This window comes from Engraulis encrasicolus, chromosome 13 (assembly GCF_034702125.1).
Source record: "Engraulis encrasicolus isolate BLACKSEA-1 chromosome 13, IST_EnEncr_1.0, whole genome shotgun sequence".
In the NCBI taxonomy this organism is placed as follows: Eukaryota; Metazoa; Chordata; class Actinopteri; order Clupeiformes; family Engraulidae; genus Engraulis; species Engraulis encrasicolus.
Window position 1 is genome coordinate 38,935,606 of NC_085869.1, and position 20,724 is coordinate 38,956,329.

At 42.4% G+C, this 20,724-nt stretch overlaps 1 protein-coding gene across 1 annotated transcript in view; it reads left to right on the forward strand.

Annotated features, from left to right (window-relative positions):
- The window catches only part of LOC134461752 (ankyrin repeat and SOCS box protein 6-like), an 18,367-nt gene extending 4,168 nt beyond the window's left edge, over positions 1-14,199 (forward strand). Inside the window, exons 6-12 of the mRNA XM_063214621.1 lie at positions 1,627-1,735; positions 2,143-2,229; positions 2,383-2,550; positions 4,138-4,348; positions 6,358-6,526; positions 7,294-7,409; positions 13,123-14,199. Coding sequence (XP_063070691.1) covers positions 1,627-1,735; positions 2,143-2,229; positions 2,383-2,550; positions 4,138-4,348; positions 6,358-6,526; positions 7,294-7,409; positions 13,123-13,300 — 1,038 coding nt within the window. The 3' untranslated portion in view covers positions 13,301-14,199. The remainder of the gene's footprint in view (positions 1-1,626; positions 1,736-2,142; positions 2,230-2,382; positions 2,551-4,137; positions 4,349-6,357; positions 6,527-7,293; positions 7,410-13,122) is intronic.
- Positions 14,200-20,724: the final 6,525 nt, after the last annotated feature.

Genomic DNA, 20,724 nt, shown 5'->3' on the forward strand with positions numbered 1-20,724 from the left:
ACACACACACACACACCCCAGGCTAAAACAGACACGCACATAAAATATGTACACACGTCACAAACACAAATTCAGACACCAGCAGGAGAGACACATACGCTTTCTCACACACACACAACAAGATAAACATCAACAAGAGGGACAGTGTACATACACGGGTGGGTGGCGTTTAAGGGCATAACGCCAAAAAAAAAAAAAAAGTTTTTCCAATTCCTGAAAAAAGATAATGGAAAAAATTGGGGAAAAAAAGAAAAAAATAAAGCACTTAGTGGTCTGTGGAATTTCGCCTAATTTTTGCCATTTTTGGGAAAATGTGTGCATCAACACATTGCATAGGCATGTCACACCGCAGGGAAATTAAGTCACACCACAGGAAATTCACTGCATTATGGCCATTTTAATCCTTTTGTATACATGACTGACATCTGAGCTCACGCTAACTTGATAATGATATTATGTTTAATCTTAATATGTGTTTTCATTTATAAAAAAAAACCTTTTTTTTCCTTCTATAAGAGCAGTCACACCACAGGATACCATAAAATGAACTGAAGTATTGCGTGACAGAAACATTGCAATATGAAAACATATTAAGAGGTTAATGTCACCTTATCACACAGAGGACTGAATGCCCTTCAGAGGGCAATTTGACATGTCTCCAAAAACAAATCTGTAACTCTGTGAGTTTTTGTCATTGAAACATATAAGTCACGCCATTAGAAACCTCAGACCTTCCAGATTTCATATATATATATATTAAATAAACTATATAGCTGGCCCAATTTAAAGAAAGTGAAAAGAAATCTTCGCATATTCTGTACTCTCTGCCTGTAGCAGCCACACCTATAGCTATTCACATGTAAAGTACCGGTGCTTGAGTGGCTATTCAGAGGTGACAACACGCCCCTTTCAGCTAGGCAAAACACAGTGTCCTGCCACAGGACAAAGAGAGTGACAGGGGGATGTGCTATCAGAGCACATGGAGATTTACAGGGGGGTGTGGGCCATCAGAGGTTTTTCACACCTATCTCATTAGTATTCAAATGAGACAGGCAGTGGCATGACATAGACTTTATTTTTTGAATTTTGTATGAAAACAACAAAACATTTCTAAATGCCCTTTTTTATGCAGCCAACACATTTGTTTGCAAGATTCAAACTTCAAAAGTCTTGGCTAGATATATTTATTGTGTGTTTTCTTGCACTTTTTGAAGACCTCTGAAACCTGTTTTTTGTACAGTTGTGTTTATACTCAATTTAAATAAAACATGTTTGTATGACACCCAATTTTCTTTCAGATTATTTCTTGTCAGGCTTTTCAGAATACAACCATATATTCCACTTTTGCATAGATGCTTACTGTTAGTTGAAAATACTTGAAAATGTCAGGGTGGTGCAAGCAGCCTAAAAGCCTCTGAAAGGCCTTAGACCTCAGAGGGTTAAACTTCCACAGCATATGTGTGCGTGCATCAGATCCTTGAGACCAGTTCTTGAGATGAGTCGATGGAAGACTGCTATAAGCTTGTGTGTGTGTGTGTGTGTGTGTGTGTGTGTGTGTGTGTGTGTGTGTGTGTGTGTGTGTGTGTGTGTGTGTGTGTGTGTGTGTGTGTGTGTGTGTGTGGTCAGCTCTTTGGGACCCGTGCTCTAGACGAAGCAGTTGAACACTACCGTAAGCTACCGTGTCTGAGGATGCTACTGCAGCTGGGAGCTGATGTCAATGCACGCAACTCCGACGGTGAGCAGCACCTCAGCGCTGAGAAAAACAACAACACTCTCATGCTCAGTGGTGTGTTTCTTGACAGCATCATTGCTAACTAAATTAGCCACTTATTGGTTGCAAATTCGGCTTCCCGTTAGCAGCCTACTAAGTTGCTAACTGGTTAGCATTTAACTCCCGTTTTCACTGTGACACAGCACACAAATGCACGCTGCACACAAGGAAATTGCATTTATGCCTCACCCGTGCAAGGGGGCAGCCCCAATGTTGCCCAAAAGGGAGCAGTGTGGTGCTGAGGTTGGTACAAACCAATCATCTTTGTCATGCTCTATCATTTGGCTTAGCTGTGAGAAAAAATGTGTTGTGGTCAGGAGTTTTATGTGGAGATGATGAAACGTGTGTGTCTGTGTGTGTGTGTGTGGCAGGTAGGACTGCCCTCATCCATGCCGTGGCTGAATATGGCCCTGCCTACAGTAACAATCTTGAGAACATCCGACTGCTGCTCGAAGGAGGTGAAACACAGAATACACTCATACACTACCGCACGCACAAAATCATTTCTTTTTACGATTTTGCAGCCTAAAGTGTGTTTTGCGTGGAATAGCATAGCTTTGTTTGTGTTGGTATAGTAATATGTGTGTGAACGTGTGCGTGTACGTGTTCAGGTGCTTGTGTGAATTCGGTGACCCCTGGGGACTCTGCCATGTGGTGGGTGGTGACGTATCTGAAAGAGGCCTTGGACAACGAGGACGCTGAGGAGGCAGCTGCTGTCGGACGATACTGCACTCAAGTTGCAAACATGCTCTTGGACCACGGCGCACCGGCAAGCTCAGGTAGCAGACACAGACACACACACACACACACACACACACACACACACACACACACACACACACACACACACACACACACACACACACACACACACACACACACACACACACACACACGCACGCACACACAGGGACCACAGAGCACCGGCTAGCTCAGTTAGCATGCATGCGCACACACTGGGGCTGTAACAATACACCCAACTCACGATTCGGTTTGTATCACGATATATATATATATAATATATATATATTTACATTTGTAATCACGGTATTATTATTTATTTATTTTTCTGAAGAATATACTGTATATATACTGTATATATAAAATATACGTATACAGCTCTGGCAAAAAATTTGAGACCAATATGTGAAATGTTCAGTTTTTCTGAGTTTGCTAGGTATAGTTCATAGGGCTCATTGGCAGGGGGTGTAAGGGGACATTCTGGAGTAACCCAGCCTCTAGCCCAGCGACTAACCCAGTATCTAGCCCAGCGAGTAACCCAGCCTCTAGCCCAGCGACTAACCCAGCCTCTAGCCCAGGGACTAACCCAGCCTCTAGCCCAGCGACTAACCCAGCCTCTAGCCCAGGGACTAACCCAGTATCTAGTCAGCGACTAACCCAGCCTCTAGCCCAGCGACTAGCCCAGTATCTAGTCAGCGACTAACCCAGCCTCTAGCCCAGCGAGTAACCCAGTATCTAGTCAGCGACTAACCCAGCCTCTAGCCCAGCGACTAGCCCAGTATCTAGTCAGCGACTAACCCAGCCTCTAGCCCAGCGACTAGCCCAGTATCTAGTCAGCGACTAACCCAGCCTCTAGCCCAGCGACTAGCCCAGTATCTAGTCAGCGACTAACCCAGCCTCTAGCCCAGCGACTAGCCCAGTATCTAGTCAGCGACTAACCCAGCCTCTAGCCCAGCGACTAGCCCAGTATCTAGTCAGCGACTAACCCAGCCTCTAGCCCAGCGAGTAACCCAGTATCTAGTCAGCGACTAACCCAGCCTCTAGCCCAGCGACTAGCCAAGTATCTAGTCAGCGACTAACCCAGCCTCTAGCCCAGCGAGTAACCCAGTATCTAGTCAGCGACTAACCCAGCCTCTAGCCCAGGGACTTACCCAGTATCTAGCCCAGCGAGTAACCCAGCCTCTAGCCCAGCGACTAACCCAGCCTCTAGCCCAGGGACTAACCCAGCCTCTAGCCCAGGGAGTAAGCCAGTATCTAGCCCAGGTAGTAACCCAGCCTCTAGCCCAGGTAGTAACCCAGCCTCTAGCCCAGGTAGTAACCCAGTATCTAGCCCAGGGCCTAACCCAGCCTCTAGCCCAGGGACTAATCCAATCAGTGTAGAACCACAACTGGCTGTTTTTCATGCCAAAGGGGTCTACACTTTGATTAATCAAAAGTTAAGAAAACGTTTCTGTTCTGTGCATAGCTTGGCTTTGAATAATGCTGAATGTAATTTAGTATGATATACAGTAATTAGTGTACTTTGCCCAACACTAGTTCTGAACTCTCTTTCTTCTGAGTCTTTTACTCAGATGTTTGATTCTGGTTCTGACTCTCAGATGTTTGATTCTTGTTTTGTCTCTCAGATGTTTGCCCGAACGGGGGCAGTTGGTATAGGAGGAGGAGAGAGGCTGAGGAGGAGAGGTGGAGGGGGAGAGAAAATGAGAGGTGCATGGTATCCTTGAGCGCGTTGTGTGTGGAGCATTTTGACCTGCTCTTCCCCGTCTGCGTTTCCTTGCTGAGCCGCGGCGTCCCACTCAACGTTCTCTGCTCCTGCCACCGCAACAGCCCAGAACTGTAGGTACACACACATGCGCGCACACACAAACACACGCTACTCTACTCTACTCTACTCTACTCTACTCTACTCTGCTCTTCTTCTCTCTGCTCTACTCTATTCTGCGCTGCTCTGTTCTATTCTACCTCCCTATTGTATTTTACTCAGGGATGGGCAAAGATACAGTTAAATGTATTTTCAATACAAATACAAAATACCCAGCAAAAATGTTACAAATAAGATACAAAATACATAACTGTAACAGTATCTAATATCGAAATACAGTATTTTGTATTTTCAACACACAAAATACACAACAAAATACAACAAAGTTGGGACACTTTGTATTTTGTGAATAAAGTCAAAATGCTGGCATTTTCAAAACATCTAATATGTTAATAAGGTAGAGCATTATGTACAGACAACATATCAGTTGTTAAAGTCAAGCAGAATTATTGTTTTGAGGTAATTATGTGATCATTAAAAATGTTATTCACAAAATAGAAAGTGTCCCAACTTTTTTTGGAATCCGCTTTTGTATAATGCTGTTGTCGGTGATGTCATCATTACATATTACTTCCTGGTGCGAGGTCACAAGTAGAAGTGGAGGAAGCAAGGTTGCATATTGGAACGCACATTGGCTACAGCTAGTTTTAAATTAATATGCACAGGTAATGTCTCAATTCTACACAAAAGGCCCTAAATGCCAAACTGAAAGCAAGCTTGAATGACATGGGGAAAATATTAACACGTCATTGAGGAATTAATTAAATGATTAGCCACTCACCTTGAACCAAATTGAACTTCCTGTGCAGCCAAGGCTTAAGAAATCCAAGCATGTGCCTCCAATTCAGCTAGGGGCATTCATATACTTTTTAACCTACATCAACATCGTGTGTTCATATTGTGTAATAACAATAATTGTGTAATAACAAAGTATTTGTATTTTGTAGTTTTGTGAAATACACAAAATACTGGAGGAAAGTATTTTGATACAAAATACAAATACATGTAATTCACTTATATGAAATAAAAATACAAAATAGTATTTTGTATTTCAAAATGTATTTCAATTAGATGTAATAGCAATACTGCCCATCCCTGATTGTACTCTACTCTACTTCATTACTCTACCGTTCTCCACAATTCTACTCTAGAATTCTACTCTATTCTCTCCTACTGCAGCCAGCCAGTGCCCTGCATGTCTGGGATGTAGCTGTATTCTACTCTACAATTCCACTTCGCTCTACTCTACTCCATTGAACTCTATTCTACATCTGTACTCTACCACTATTCTATTCTTCCCCTGCAGTCAGTTGGAACTCTGTCTACATACTCTACAATTCTACTCTACAACTCTACTCACCTCTGTATTCGTCTCTGTTCTAATGTGCTCTGCCCTTCTCTGCTCTTGTACTCGACTCTTCCCCTATGCAGTCAGTCGGAGCCCCGCTTGTCTGGGGTGCATTTCTCAAAACCATAGCTGCTAACTATGTTAGCTACTTTTTTGTTTGCAATGCAATTTCCCATTGGCAACTACCCAAGTTGCTAACTGGCTAACCCCTGGACTGGAGTTCTATTGCTCCATCTACTCTACAGCTTTACTCTGCTCTGCTATACTCTACTCTATAAATGTACTCGACTCTATTGTATTCTTCCCTCAGCAGTCAGTTGGAGCCCTGCTTGTCTGAGATGAATCTGTATTCTACTCTACTCTATTTTTGTTCTTTACTCTACTTACTGTACTGTACTGTACTCTACTATATTGTACCCTACTCTATTCTTCTCTACTCCACTCCGCTGTACTCTACTGCAATCTACTGTACTCTACTCTATTGTACCCTACTCTGTTCTATTCTACTGTACTCTACTCCACTCCATTGTAATCTACTGTACTCCACTCCACTCTACTCTACTGTACTCTACTCTGCTGTACTCTATTTCTCTCCACTGTACTCTATTCTACCATACTGTACTCTACTGTATTCTACTCTACTATAATACTATACTCTATTGTTCCTCTCTTTAGTCAGATGGAGCCATGCTTATCTGGGATGGAGCTCATGATGCGTGTGCTGGAGGAAAAACTGGGTCCAGATCCCAACATGCGGTCAGCTGAAAACCGCGAGCTGATGGATAAAGCCCTGGCACTAATAGACATCTCAGAAGCCTGCTGCGTAACGCCCAGCTTTGAGGAGGTATAGTATACACAACAGACCAGATGCCTAACGCCCAGCTTTGAAGAGGTATAGTGATAACCTGATTAGGGATGCACCGATACTGGTAAAGGTATCGGCACAGATACTTGCTCATTATACTCGTACTCGTACTCGTCAAACACTTGCCGATACCAGGCACGATACTGCTATTACACGAAACAATGCAAAATTTCGTCACGTTCTGTGGACTTGAAAGCAGCATGGGAAAAAAGTGCCATCTCATACATTTACTAACATTTAAATCTACATGGAAATGGACAATAACAAATATCACAGGTGGAAAAAAACAAGGCCATGCATTTATTTGTATTGTATGTTGGTGGTAAAAATGTATCAGTATCGGTACTCGGTATCGGCAAGTACACACATTAATGTACTCGTACTTGTATCCGTTTTCAAAAAAGTAGTATCGGTGCATCCCTAAACCTGATGCCTAACGCCCAGCTTTGAGGAAGTATAGTGTACTCACCAGGTCAGATGCGTAACGCCCAGCTTTAAAGAGGTATAGAGTGAACTGTACAGTGGTATGAGAAATTTTGGGCATCCTTTTGGAAAGTCGTCAACTCGGTTTATCTCTTGATGAGCTTTTGAAGCAGCAACTTCATTCCAACTGATGTTGAAAGCGAAACATTTCAGATGTGATCTCATTTTTGCTGAGGGGCTGGATGACGATATGCAATGATACGTATATGCTGATGATGATATATGATGACATATACAGTACAATATTTGTCTGCTTTGCTAAGGGGCTGGAGGACGACCCCCCCGAATCCCTCTCCCCCTCCCACCCCGTCTTGGAGCTGAGGGAGCGACTGGATGAGGAGTATTATTACCAACTCCCCTCACTCAGCAAACTCTGCAGGTCTACACACACACACACACACACACACACACACACACACACACACACACACACACACACACACACACACACACACACACACACACACACACACACACACACACCAGTACACTGTACAGAACCAACCCCCCGCCCTCACTCAGCAAACTCTGCAGACATACAGTAAAATCTCACGCACTCAACTACCTCTGTAAGTATATGTATATACAGTATACAGCCACGAAAACAAAACAAAAAAATGTTTTTCTGATTTTGCTATAGATAGGTATGTACAATATGTGTTTGAGTGAAAGAAACATTGTTATTCAATTCTATAAACTGCTGACATCATCATGAAGTATGGGGTGCCTCAAGGATCGATTCTGGGACCTATTTTGTTTAACTTGTACATGCTACCCTTTGGTCAAATCTTGAAACAGTACAATGAGTCTTATCATAGCTATGCTGATGACACTCAAATTTTCATTGCTGTTTCTCCAAATGACTGTAGCCCTATTGAGTCATTGTGCTTATGTCTTGAAAATATGAATTGCTGGATGCAACAGAACTTCTTGCAACGGAATAAAGGCAAGACTGAAACTAGATTGCATTCTCGCAGAAAATGCTGGAAGCGGGCTTGCCTTTTGGGGCAGTTTTATTTTTGATATCTCTATACCTAAATTAAAAACAAACTACTATTGAGAAAGCAAAGCTAGAAGAAATGTGGAAAAAATCCATCCACCCAGTCAAAAGTTATGGGCCAAACGATTCAGCCATCTTGGAAGTGTTGTAGCTCCGCGTTTTGCTGCATATGATATAATTTTGAAAATCAACATGGGTCCTAGTGGGATTCGAACTCACAACCTCCATATCTCTTATCCGGCACCTTTGTCATTGATACTAAATGACATACATGCTATTTTAAGTTGGCTAAGGAACACTGCATATGATATAACTTTGAAAATCAATGGTCTCGGTGGGTTCCGAACTCACAACCTCCATATCTCTAATCCAGCACCTTTATCATTGAGCAAAGCAGCTGGCTGTCACAAGCATTCCAGCAAGACAATATCACATTGCATTGAAGAGCTGTACAATAGAATTCTAGAATTGTAGTGCAGCCGCTCGCTCGTTAAAGTGTATATCGCAGGTTAACCACTACTTTGGATCAATGTGTACACACTGTATTCAATAAATGATCCACATATATAAGTCCATCCAAAAACGATGTTAAACAACGATTTTTGTTGTTTGTTGTGGCAAATGTGGGTTTAACCGTAACCTGGCGACTACGTCAGGCGAGGCCATGGGTGAACGTTCTAATTTTATTTGCCTGGAATTTTACATAGGCGAGGTGACGATCACTAATGATATAACGGCCGTGGCCTGCAGGCCTATAATAGAAATCGCAACTGTAATCGTGCGGCTTTTCTCATGCAGGGCACTGTAACAACTTCCAAATGATTTAGTAACTTTTGGCCGACTAGTTTTAGTAGAAATGCTATTCATGCAGGGTTGCAAATTCTGCTTGGACCTATAGGCTAGACTATGCGACATGGGCTTCTTTTTTTTACTAGTCCCTTCATATTTTTGGGATTGCTTTTAATCATGTTTAATGAACTGCCAATATCGTGTCAGCTAAATGCAATAGGCTACCTAAATTACAAACAGCACAAACGGGAAATGATCTGCGTAGCCTAAAATGTGGTGCTATTCGCCCGACTGGGGAGGGACTGTCCATGGTGCTGAAATCGCGTCAAACTTTTCCAATGTGCAAAACAGTAGGCTAAAGTAGGCCTATACCACCCGAGTCATGTCGCTGTTTTAAAAATCACATTTTCAATTTCCTTTGACTGTTCTATAGAATTACATGCAACTTCAATAAAGGTCACCCACATGCGTATCACAAATCAATAGCATAGGTAACCCACGCGGCGGCGGGACTATTTCGGTTAACCTATATTCCTTGAAAAAAAAAAAAAGTCCGAGTGTCGCAAAAAAACTACACTGTCCGTAATTATAGGCCTACCAAACGAAATTATCCAATAGAAGAAATCAAGTCTTCAGTTTCAATAATCCACGTTGTGTGGCGCAAATGTAGCGCCTTCCAAGTCTCTCGCGGCCAAAAGTGACTAAGCTCACCTCTGATGATATAGCCTACTTATGTTCCAGGTTACTCACGGCACTGAGACGATGCAGGATAATCCATGGAAAGTCTTCAAGTAATCCAAACAGAGCGATTCAAGCAAGACAGTAAAACAACAATAGTTGCCAGATCAAACATAAATACCAAAACTAGCCTATAGGCCAATGTAGATTTGGTATGACGTTTGATAAAAGCATCTCATTCAGATGGCCAAGGAGAGAGGCAAACAATCTTTCAACAGCGTTGGCTGGAGCCTTCGAGTAGAGCCTTTTGGTTGTATCTTTTCAGTCTCTATTTTCCTACTACGCGCGTTGGATCCATGTTTTTAGATGCGTCCCAGCATCTCTATAAAAGGGTAGGCTATGTCTGTCCGTCCGTCTGAAACGCGTTCTTCAAATTGTTCCCTTCTGTGTCCACAAGGTGGGAGAGTTGACTATTTGGCCCGGAGCACGCAGCTGATTGCATTGTGAGACAAGTGCAGCGCGAGTACAGTGAAAGTGCTGCTGCATTGAATAAGAAGCAGTGATAACGCGCCAGTTGCCCTAGCCAGGACAACTGAGGGGGCATTCAATTTTCGGCATTATTTTGCGTTTGGGCCGTGGGAGGAAACTTCGTTTCGTTTTCACCACTGTGAAGTGTGTGTCACTATGTTCACGGTCTTTACCTCCTTATAAGACTTCGGCCCGAGGATGTCAAACGTGAGGGGGGCGCTTCATCATGTTGTGTATGATAGTGTCACGTTGTGCAGCTCAACTATGTGGTTTGTCAGAAACTCGCGGCAATGACAATGAAACGTGGTGCTCGAAACAAGTAGACAAATGCGCCATTTGACATACGGTGTACAGTAGGCGTACTGATGTTCTCGGACGTATTGCAAGGGAGGTTCATTCGTTTTCTGCTGACGACCGTGTGGACCGCACAGGTGCTTTCCGCTGTGCCCAGACAGATTGCTTTGCAGTCGTTTGAATTTGGTAATCTCTGGCTCTCTTACAATGCAGCCGACTGCTTTGCACCTTGCCGTTAAAAAGCTTGGAGCGAATGATTCACCCAAACGGTTTTATTTATGTATTATTTGTCGCTGTTTACATTCTTTCCCACTTGGACATGATGCTGAAATGGCGTGATAGACCTACTAAAGGTTGATACTAACAATGTCTGGTAATTTGTAGTGTAGGCCTACTTGAAATTTGAAATCACATGGTAGGCCATCTTCTCCAAATTCAAGCTTTCGAGACTCGCACTTTGAGGCAAGCGCAATCGTAGCCCCCCCCCCCCCATTTTTTTTTTTTTTTTTGGCATAGTTCGAACACTGGTTTTTACTGCCTCACGGTCACATGGCACCCTGTAGCGGTCATGATATAATATTGCCAATGATATTTATTTCATACCCGTACGGCATAATACAATCACACACCGTACAGAATGCAGGGCTACCGCTACTGCGGGCTACTGAATGGCCTCGCCTGACGTCACACAATAGATTAGAATTCTTTGAACATGTTACTGAAAATACACACTTTTCCTCATTATATTTCATTTTCTGATGTCCTGTTGCATGAAAAAAATGATGGATAATTGTTCAAGTGGTAGAACTATCAAAGGAAGTCCATTATTTTGAATAAAAATTAACCTGAGATATACACTTTAAGAATAGGATGTTGAGAGAAAGTGACAGTTGGGATGGAACCCTTTATTCGCAACACCTGTTCTGATTGTCTGTATGGCAGTTAGTATTGTGCTCTAAGGCAGAGGGCAGAATCAAAACAGTTTCTAGTTTTTAGATCGCTGTTGTTAAAAAACTAAAAAGAATTGGCACATGTCCTGCTCACAGATTGGAGTCATACATGTGATCTTTCTAACAGTCCTTGAATGAAGCAAAAAGGGAAAGAAATCTGGTGCCAAACGGATGTCTATTTTCTGTAATTTATTTTTTAGTGCAGTGAGACTAACGTTTCGACATGCGTCTTCATCAGAGTCCTCCTCTTGACATCCGTGTGGCACCAGATTTCTTTCCCTTTTTGCTTATGTTTTAGTCCTGCTCTGGTTGCACCGGATTGTTAATTTAGAAGCGCGGAGTGCGTATCTCCTTTGTTTTATAAGTCCTTGAATGAAGTTTATAGGTTAAACGGTTCAGTCACAAATGGACCTCTTGTGGAAGATGTGCTGACCTCTTCAGAAAGGCACTTCAAGAATCAATAGGAAAAGCCATTGGGCCAGTCCAGCACTTTTTATACACCTGCCATTTAAAAAAAGTAATGGGAGTTGGGACATGATCTTTTCACCGTTTGGAGCCATCTCATAAAGCTCGCTAACAACGCGTCAACTAAACTTCTAGGTGCAAGTGTTGATGTTTTATGAACAAAAAAGCCTCCTACACTCTGATCTGTAGAGTGGACGGAACTCTGTCTCTGAAGGTTCTACCATTGTTTTCTATGGGGACTCAAACTTGCACAAAATCGATGAAAACGAAAAAACGACAAGGGGTATGGACACAAATTTTTTTAAATCTCCAAGCCGAGCCGATCGTTTTAGTGTTTGAACAGTGTCTCTATCTCCAAAGGCCTAGGAGGAGAATCGGTTTCTATTTTTACTGACCTGTACAAGAGAAGCAAGCAAGCAAGAAACTGTACTTAGAGATTACTGTAAGCATGGCAAGCCCGCTTAATAATAACTAAACAGGATTTACAGATTACTATAAGCGTGGCAAGTCAGCTTAATAATAACTAAACAGGTCTTAGAGATTACTATAAGCGTGGCAAACCTACTTAATAATTGCTTTTGGTTTTGTAGGCGGAAGACAAACTCCAAATCACTTACAACTAAATATTGTGTCCAAAGTCTTGGAGTGATGTTGGATAGTAATCTCAGCCTCAATGCTCCCATCAAAAACATAACTAAATCAGCTTTTTGACACCTTTAGAAATATAGGATTCTGTATGTTAACAGGATTTGAAGGAAGTTATTCCATGCTTTTAGTTCCAAATTGTTGCAGCAAGAATTCAAGATTCAAGATTTGTTTATTACGTCTTATTATGGGTTTGAAGCCTATAAAGAGTAAAAATGGTGATGTTTTTTGTGTGTTGGGTGGGGGGTGATGGAAAAAGTGCACAGAAAGTGCCTTGTTGTCTTCAGCATGAATTCAGTAATCTAACTGCTTGCTGGAAGAAGAAACTACCTTGGAGTCTGAATTCAAATCAAAGAAAAAAAGACCTGATTTGTTTGTTCCTCAGCCTCATTTGCACTAAATAATTTCAGCCTTGACAAATAAACCACTGGTCTACGTGTATATACTGTACATAAATTCAATAAAAAATGTATGTAAATTCAGTATATTCAGGGGCAGCCATGGCCTAGTGGTTAAAGAGTTGCCGGTTCGTATCCCCCTGACCTCTCCCTACATCTCCATCCATGGCTGAAGTGCCCTTGAGCAAGGCACTTAACCCCACATTGCTCGAGGGACTGTAACCAATACCCTGAAAAAATAATAGTTGTAAGTCGCTTTGAATAAATGAAAGCGTCAGCTAAGTGCAATGTAATGTAATGTAATGTAATATAACATAAATTTATGAATAAAGCTTGTCTCCGCAGGCGGTCCATACGCCAACTGCTGGCCCCGTCTCCACTGGAGTCCAAAGTGGCGTTGTTGCCCCTCCCCCAGCTGCTCAAGGACTTCCTGATTCCTGAAGTCAGCTTCCTCCGCCGGCCCGGCTGGGACCGCCTCCAGTGCCGAACCAGCAGAAGCGGCACGCCCAATGGCAGCCCTTGATAGTTACCCCTGCCCAATTACAGCCCTCCATAGTTACCATAGCTACCTCTTGCCCAATGGCAACCCTCCACATCCTACAACCTGACCGCCTCCAGCACAAACAACGCTCGAATCACCTCACTGCTTGCCCAATCACAGACCTCCATAGCTGCCGCTTGCCCAATGGCAGCCCTACAAAGATACATCAGGGGTGAATTTCTCAAAACCAAAGTTGCTTACTACATTAGCTACTTTGTTGTTTTCAATGCATTTCCCATTGGCAACTACCAAAGTTGCTAACAGGCTAACAACTTCTCTTTTGAGAAACTCACCCCAGGTGTGTAGTTTTTTGCTAATAGGTTTATTTGATTTGGGGGACCATCTAGCGACGTTGCCAGTTTGATCTACTATCACACCATGTGTGAGGTGTGGGGGGACAGGTGGGGAATGTTACTGCTATGTTCTGTTCTTTACTTGTGTTTTTCTGTTGTTCTTTGGTGTGTTTGTGCCTCATGTCTGGTGCCAAAGTGATTGTGCTGCAAATACAATTGCACCAAGGGGACAATAAAGTCTGTAACTAACTAGACGTCATATTCATACTGCAACGTGAAATGTTGGCAGAGAAAGAGAAGGGCAACTTGTGTGCTTTTATGTGTGTGTGTGTGTGCGTCAGTGCGTGCGTGTACAAAACCATCACATTCCTGTTTTTAAGTTCTTTATTAGAAATAATTGATTTAATTTGATTCAATTTGATCATTTATATCATGTTATACACCTTTATGATTGTCCATGGTGCCATAACAGGCTCAGTGATCCAGGGTCAGACCTTATGTGAGGCCTTGGAGAATACATGGACAGTTTGTGTTCAATTTCGAACTGCATCGTTGTTTCTGATTGCCAATTAAACATGTTGTTCGTGTCTAAAACGCTGTTCGATGCATTTTGTACTAATGATGCATTAATGATGCATAATGAGACTTCACATTTGAAAAAAATAAATCTGTTTGTGCTCCTATTGTGTCCATACAAATACAGTAGAACCATGCCCATAGGTCTTTTGCAAAATTATTTATTTCTAAACTAGACCTATACCTTTACAGCGAAAATCAAGCTCACGAGTCATGACTTTTTCACCTCCCGTACAGGAGGTGTTTTGGCAGCATACCGGCTAAAAACTACCAGGTTCGGGAATAGCTTCTTTCTGAACCACTTTAGTGAACACCATTAAAATCCAGGTCACGGTACAATGCACTGTAACTTAAGTTACTTGTAAGTAAATATTAGCATACAGATTTTGCCCTGTAATGCCGTACATTACGGCATTACAGCAAAAGTAATGCATTACAGGCAAGGCGGAGCTATAGGGGGGGCAAGCAGGGCATTGCCCAGGGCCCTCTGGTATTGGTGTTGGGGGGTCCTATTGTGACCTTGTCAGGTTGAATGGGGGGTGCCCATCAGTCTCTTGCCCTGGGACCCTGTGTGCAATTTTTCCGCCACTGATTACAGTACCGGTAATTAATTACTTTTGTAATGTGTTACTCCCAACACTGTAGGTGACCTACGGTACTGAAAATAGACAGACATACTACAGTCTAAAGATAGAATTAACTCAAGAGCATTCTCAAGGCTAGGATCCATGGAAATGATAGCAGAGGGTCTGAACTGCATCTTTTTTAGCATTTGGCCAGCAAAAGTGCCGTTAGAGAGGTAGTTTCATTCCTCAAACAGGCTAATGGAACAATGTTTGTGGGAAATACACATGGAAGTGATGAGATTTTTCAAAAATAAAGGATTATGTGAGCACCCCTAAAATGCATAATAGAGACAATATGTGACCTTGCGTCCTCCACTTGTGCTTGTGGCCTCGTTTTGCTGATGCCCCGCCTCCGTGGAGAAATTACTTAAGTTTCCCTGTTGTCAGCCTAGCCACAACAATTTTTTGGAGACTGTTCTTCATTCACCATCCAGTTTGCAAATGAGAAAATGACTTTACAATAAGCCTTTGCGAGATATTGAAATATAATGCTGTTTTCAGTGATGTCATCACGACATATTACCAGAGGTGTTTTAGGTATGAAGCCACAAGCACCAGTGGAGGGCGCAAGGCCACATATTGGAAAATAAACAACGGGTACTGTTTTACACTCCAGCCCAGTGGGTGGCGGTATACACCCAAGTGACTGTCAATCGCCATGTACATAAACAGAAGAAAAAGAACAACAACTCTGTTTACTTTCGGTTTTTACAGTGGAGGAGGTGAGATGTAAAACTATTAATATGATACAGTATTTGTTTTCAGTGTGGTCGTGGTTGATGCGAATGTGCACATTAGAGTCAGATATCTTATCCAGCAGTCTCTCTGTTAAGGTATTTGCAAACCGGACGACACACATTGTTGCAGTTGCAGTGCTCCGGTTTTGAATCTTGCCCTGCTAACTTGGATTTCCAACAGCACATCACATAGAAAATAGTGGCTTACACATGTTTTCTAAACTAGGCAATCTGTCGGAGCTAGTCAGCGAGTCATTTGGGGTTTGTTGTCAGTCACAGTAGGCTACTTTTCTGTGATGTTACATTTCCATTGAGAGTAGGCAAATGGCAGGGCTGGAAGATTCCTGTGATATTATTTACTTTTAGTTAAACTAGGCTTCTTGTCATTTTGTTGCGCATGGTAGATAAGAGAAGAGCTCCTCCTCTCTCCTCTCCTTTCCCTCTCATCTCATCTCTTCTCCTTCCTTGGGGTGTGCGTATGTGAGGTTTTGGAGAGTTTGGCTGTGTAGGCTACTTGGTTACTAGGCCTATGTTAAAGGTCTGTTATGTGAGTGGCTTGTGTGATGTGATTCAGCTGTTTTCAGAGGAATTGAACAAAAACTAATCAAATTGATTAGGCCTAAGTAATGAAAGTAAAAAATAAAGCAGAAGTTAAAAAATAATGAAAAAATATAGGCCTATAGCCTATAATAGGCCTATGCTTATTATGTAGGCATAGGCCTATAATATGCAGGCCTATATATAGTGTATCTGTGTTGTAGAAATTGTTGAACAAAATTACCATAATTTAAAAAAAATAGACTAAATAAAAATAAACTAGCCTAACGCATAGTTTATTTTGGTGAGATAAAAAAAAAAAATGGCTAGTTGAACTTCTGTTTGGCTGGTAAGAAAAAAATGTCCACTAGCCAAATTGGCTGGTGGTGGAAAAAGTTAATTTAGAGCCGTCGGGCTGTTAGAACGCTCCGCCTCGTCCATTATTTTTTCCCTTGATATCGGGACACCTCGTCGGCCGCTATTCCATAGGCCTACATACATAATATGTGATATTATACATAGCCTCGTAACACTTTCAAACAACCATCCCTTAGGATTTTATAACACTTTATTAAGATTTATTAAAGATAATATTTACAAATCTTTGTAAATGAGTGAGAAACTAGCCTACTTATGGCCGCAATCTGCTCCCACTGGATGAGTTTGATGTCTGTTCGCCTGCCGTTCATTTCCATATCCAGTGGAGAAATCCGTTTTCCAGGACTAGTGGAGCTCTGCTGTGTTTGCTGGATCATCAGTCTTTCTTATTTATTATTTACAAGCATTTCTAAATGTTTCGTGATAATTAGTTCATTAGGCCTATTTTTAAAGTGCTTACTAAGCTTTTAAGGGACAGTTATTCTAAAGTGTCAGCCCATTACCTATGCATTACCCATGTGACCACATGCATGTGTAACTGAGGTCTTCCTCCACAGTCCGCCACTCAGGGCTTGAACCCGCCACCCCCTAGTCAATGCTCCAGTTTGGGCAAGGGAGGTGCAGCACGATACCGTTACTGTATGAGCGTGAAAGAAAGCGTGAAAGCCCATTGGGAAACTCCAACTCCCATTGTCATTGTGACACAGCACTCCACAGCACACAAGTGAACACTGCACACTGCACACAAGGAAATTGCATTTATGCCTCACCCGTGCAAGGGGGCAGCCCTCAGTGGCGCCCCATGGGGAGCAGTGCGGTGGGACGGTACCATGCTCAGGGTACCTCAGTCATGGAGCAGGATGGGGGGGAGCACTAACCGCTCACCCATGACTGCCCATGGGTGCCCTATGAGGCTTCGGTAGGGAGGTTTACCAACGTTGCACAACACACTCTTCTATCTGGCCTCCGTTACAGATGCCAGTCATGGTATTCAATGTTGTCTGTGTTGAGTGTTACCAGCTCTGTAAAAAAGTATGCACACAAGTCGCCACGCGATTTTGCGATCTTGTAACATCAAAACGTTCCAAAAATCATGCTTGGTGTGCAAAGACCTTTTAGAGAGATCATTTTTCCAATGTGCAGTAGGCCTAGTTGGTCCATATAGGCTATACCATTAATATACTGTAGCTAGTGTAACAAGACTTGAACATGAAATTTGGTGTGTCACAGTAAAATGAGTGGGCCCAGGCCAATGAAACAGCTCAAACTCATATGCAACAGAATATTTGAACTACCATATATGATGCGAAAGAGTATGTGTGACATGTAACTATGATTATGAAGTGCATGAATGCACAACTCTCGTCCATTTTTTAAAATAAATATTGAGTTCGGCCTGCAACTTTGGCCCTCAGTCAATTTGAGTTTGACAACACTGCATTTTTTATTGTGTACATGAAATGCAGACTCTACCATGGACGTGTACAAAAACATTCTGCGGAAGCACCTGAAGAACCTCAAAGAGAGCGACTTTGTCCACTTCAAACACCACTTGAAGGACAAGGGTCGATTGGAATGGAGCTGCCTGGAGAACAGCGACTGCTATGACACAGTGGAACAGATAGTGCAGGTGGGTATGACAAGTACATGAACAAGTGATTAACCTGGCTAAGTCCACCTATACACCAGGGCTGTAGTCAAGTCCACCTTTGTAGAGTCCAAGACAAGTCCAAGACCAGAATAGTCAAGTCCGAGACGAGTCCGAGTCCAAAGAGGTTTGAGTCCGAGACAAGGCAGAGTCCAAAAAGATTAGGGTCCAAGTCAAGTCCGAGTCACATGTCGGTCAGCGTTAAACAATGAAAATGATTAATTTCAATGATGTGAACCTGTGAAGGTAACCTATACGCCATGGATGTGAAGACAAACTTGTTTGTTATTGGATTTTAAGCTCCACTTTAAAATCTATGATGGCCTGTGTTCTAAAGAAAATAATGACCGACCCGGGTGAGTCCAAAAGCCTAATTTGGCAAGACCAGAGTCCAAACAATACCGAGTCCGAGACAAGTCCAAGTCCACAAAAAAACGGGCCGACTCCAGACTCGAGTACTACAGCCCTGCTATACACAAAGGAAGTGGTAAATCTGCTAATAGATAGCCCACGTATAATTTAGTTAAGAACATGAGAAGCCTAGGCTCTCCTATTACCGTACCCAGTGGTGTAGTCTACGTAGAACACGGAGTATACCCACTTCTAAATTTCAGGGATTTCAGTATACCCACTTAAAATTGATTGATCCATTGTTTTGAATAGCACAGATATATACAGTATACCCACTTCAAAAAATGCTCAAATATACAGTATACCCACCATAAAAAAGTAGACTACACCACTGACCGTACCGTATAGGTGATTTACCTCTACCTGAAGGTTAAACTAAGCCAGCTCACTACTTAGCCAGGTTCTTGGAATTACTCCCCAGGTCTACACCATAGCTGACCGTGGGAAGGTCGTACTGGATATCCTGAGGGACATGAATCTTAACCAGACGGCACTGGACATGGAAAATGACCTGAGTAAGTTTGAACTGCATGTTGTTTGGAACCCTCCTCTGCAAATCTTGCATTACTTCAGTGTCCATAATAATAATAGTAATAATGATGTGCGTGTCAAAATGCAGATAATGGCCCCATTGTGATGATATGCCAATCACTATATAAAGCTGTATTTAGTGTTTACATATTACTCATGCATACTGTTTCAAGCACTAAGTCTACAGGTACAGAGATGACTGCATGCTGCTTTATAAGACTGAACATAGTGACTCACTGATGCTTTCACGGATTCTTGCAGACAACTTTCATAGACTGCATGGGCAAGATGAGGTGCGAAACCCAGACGTAGAAAACAAACACAACTCCAGAGGCATCCGTAACTCCGGTCCATCTCCAGATAACTCTGATTTCTCTTTGGTAAGTTTTCAGTAGTACCTAAAATTTAAGACATTTCAGATGGGAACTTGCATGTTGTTTTTTGAAAATCCCACAACTTTTAAATATCCTGTTTTATCGTATGTTGTTGTTACATATTTTGTAAGGATATAATCTTAACGTGATGAGATTTCTGCCTCTACATGACAGACATTCATGATCCATCCCTTTTAGGACTGGTCATGTTTGATACTGCAGATGCATGACTACTACATAGACAGACAGAGTCTGCCTGTGATTAGGCTCCTGCTTCTACATGACAGACAGCCATGTCTGATACATCAGTATTAGGATTGTACATGGTTGTGATTACAGAGACATGGCTCTTTAGACCGGGTGATCTTGCAGTCTAAATCAAATTCTTAGAGAGTAGAACCAACACTTCAAGTGTCAAAAGTGGACTTGCGTGTTTGAGTGGTGATGCACATAGTACATCAATTTTATTGTACACCATGTTTCATGTGCATAGAATGAATGTCTATATGAATTTTATATAAACAATACAATAATTTAAACCATACCATAGTGGCATTGTGGTTGCATCACCTGTCTGCTTCTAAAAGCGCCAATGACCCAATAGCAGAAGTGCTGCTCCTAACTTAGAGAGGGGGAGTCTTTCTGTGATCAGATACCTGTTACTACATGTCAGATATTCACTTCGGGCGGAATTCTCCCACCCGCTTAAGTCAAAAAAAGCGCGTAACAGCGCCTCCGAGCTTACTCAAGCCAGTGAGTAAGCGGGGCTTACGCGCGATTTCTTCAGTTGCGCACTTTGGGTGGGGCCAGGCCAAAATCAGGGAGTTTCGCATGTAAATGAATCCTAAGCGTATTCTCCCGTGCACTTACGCGCGTTTGCCTTTACGCGCATCAAAGGGCTGTAGTAAGGTCAAGCGCCACTATGAGGTAAAATGTAATATTGCATTTGATGCACGCTTGGCTCGCATTTTGAACATGTTACACGGTAGGCTATGCTTTGTTGATGTTCCTTACCGTCAGCGTGAGTCCAAATCGAAATTCATTCACAGTTCAACATAAACATCCTACATTAATTGTGACAAAATATGACCAGCTGCCAAGACCATGTTCTCATATCGGTGAACTTCCAAACAAAATCCATTAATTAATTAATCAGTATGAGGATCATCATGTTGTCTCCACGGACGGTAACCAAAACCAAAAACACCTCGTTGCAGGTTGCACCATGCACAAGTAGGCTAAATTGACAAGGCACGTCAGACTAAAGACCGCTGTTCCAGTCGTCCTTACAGCCT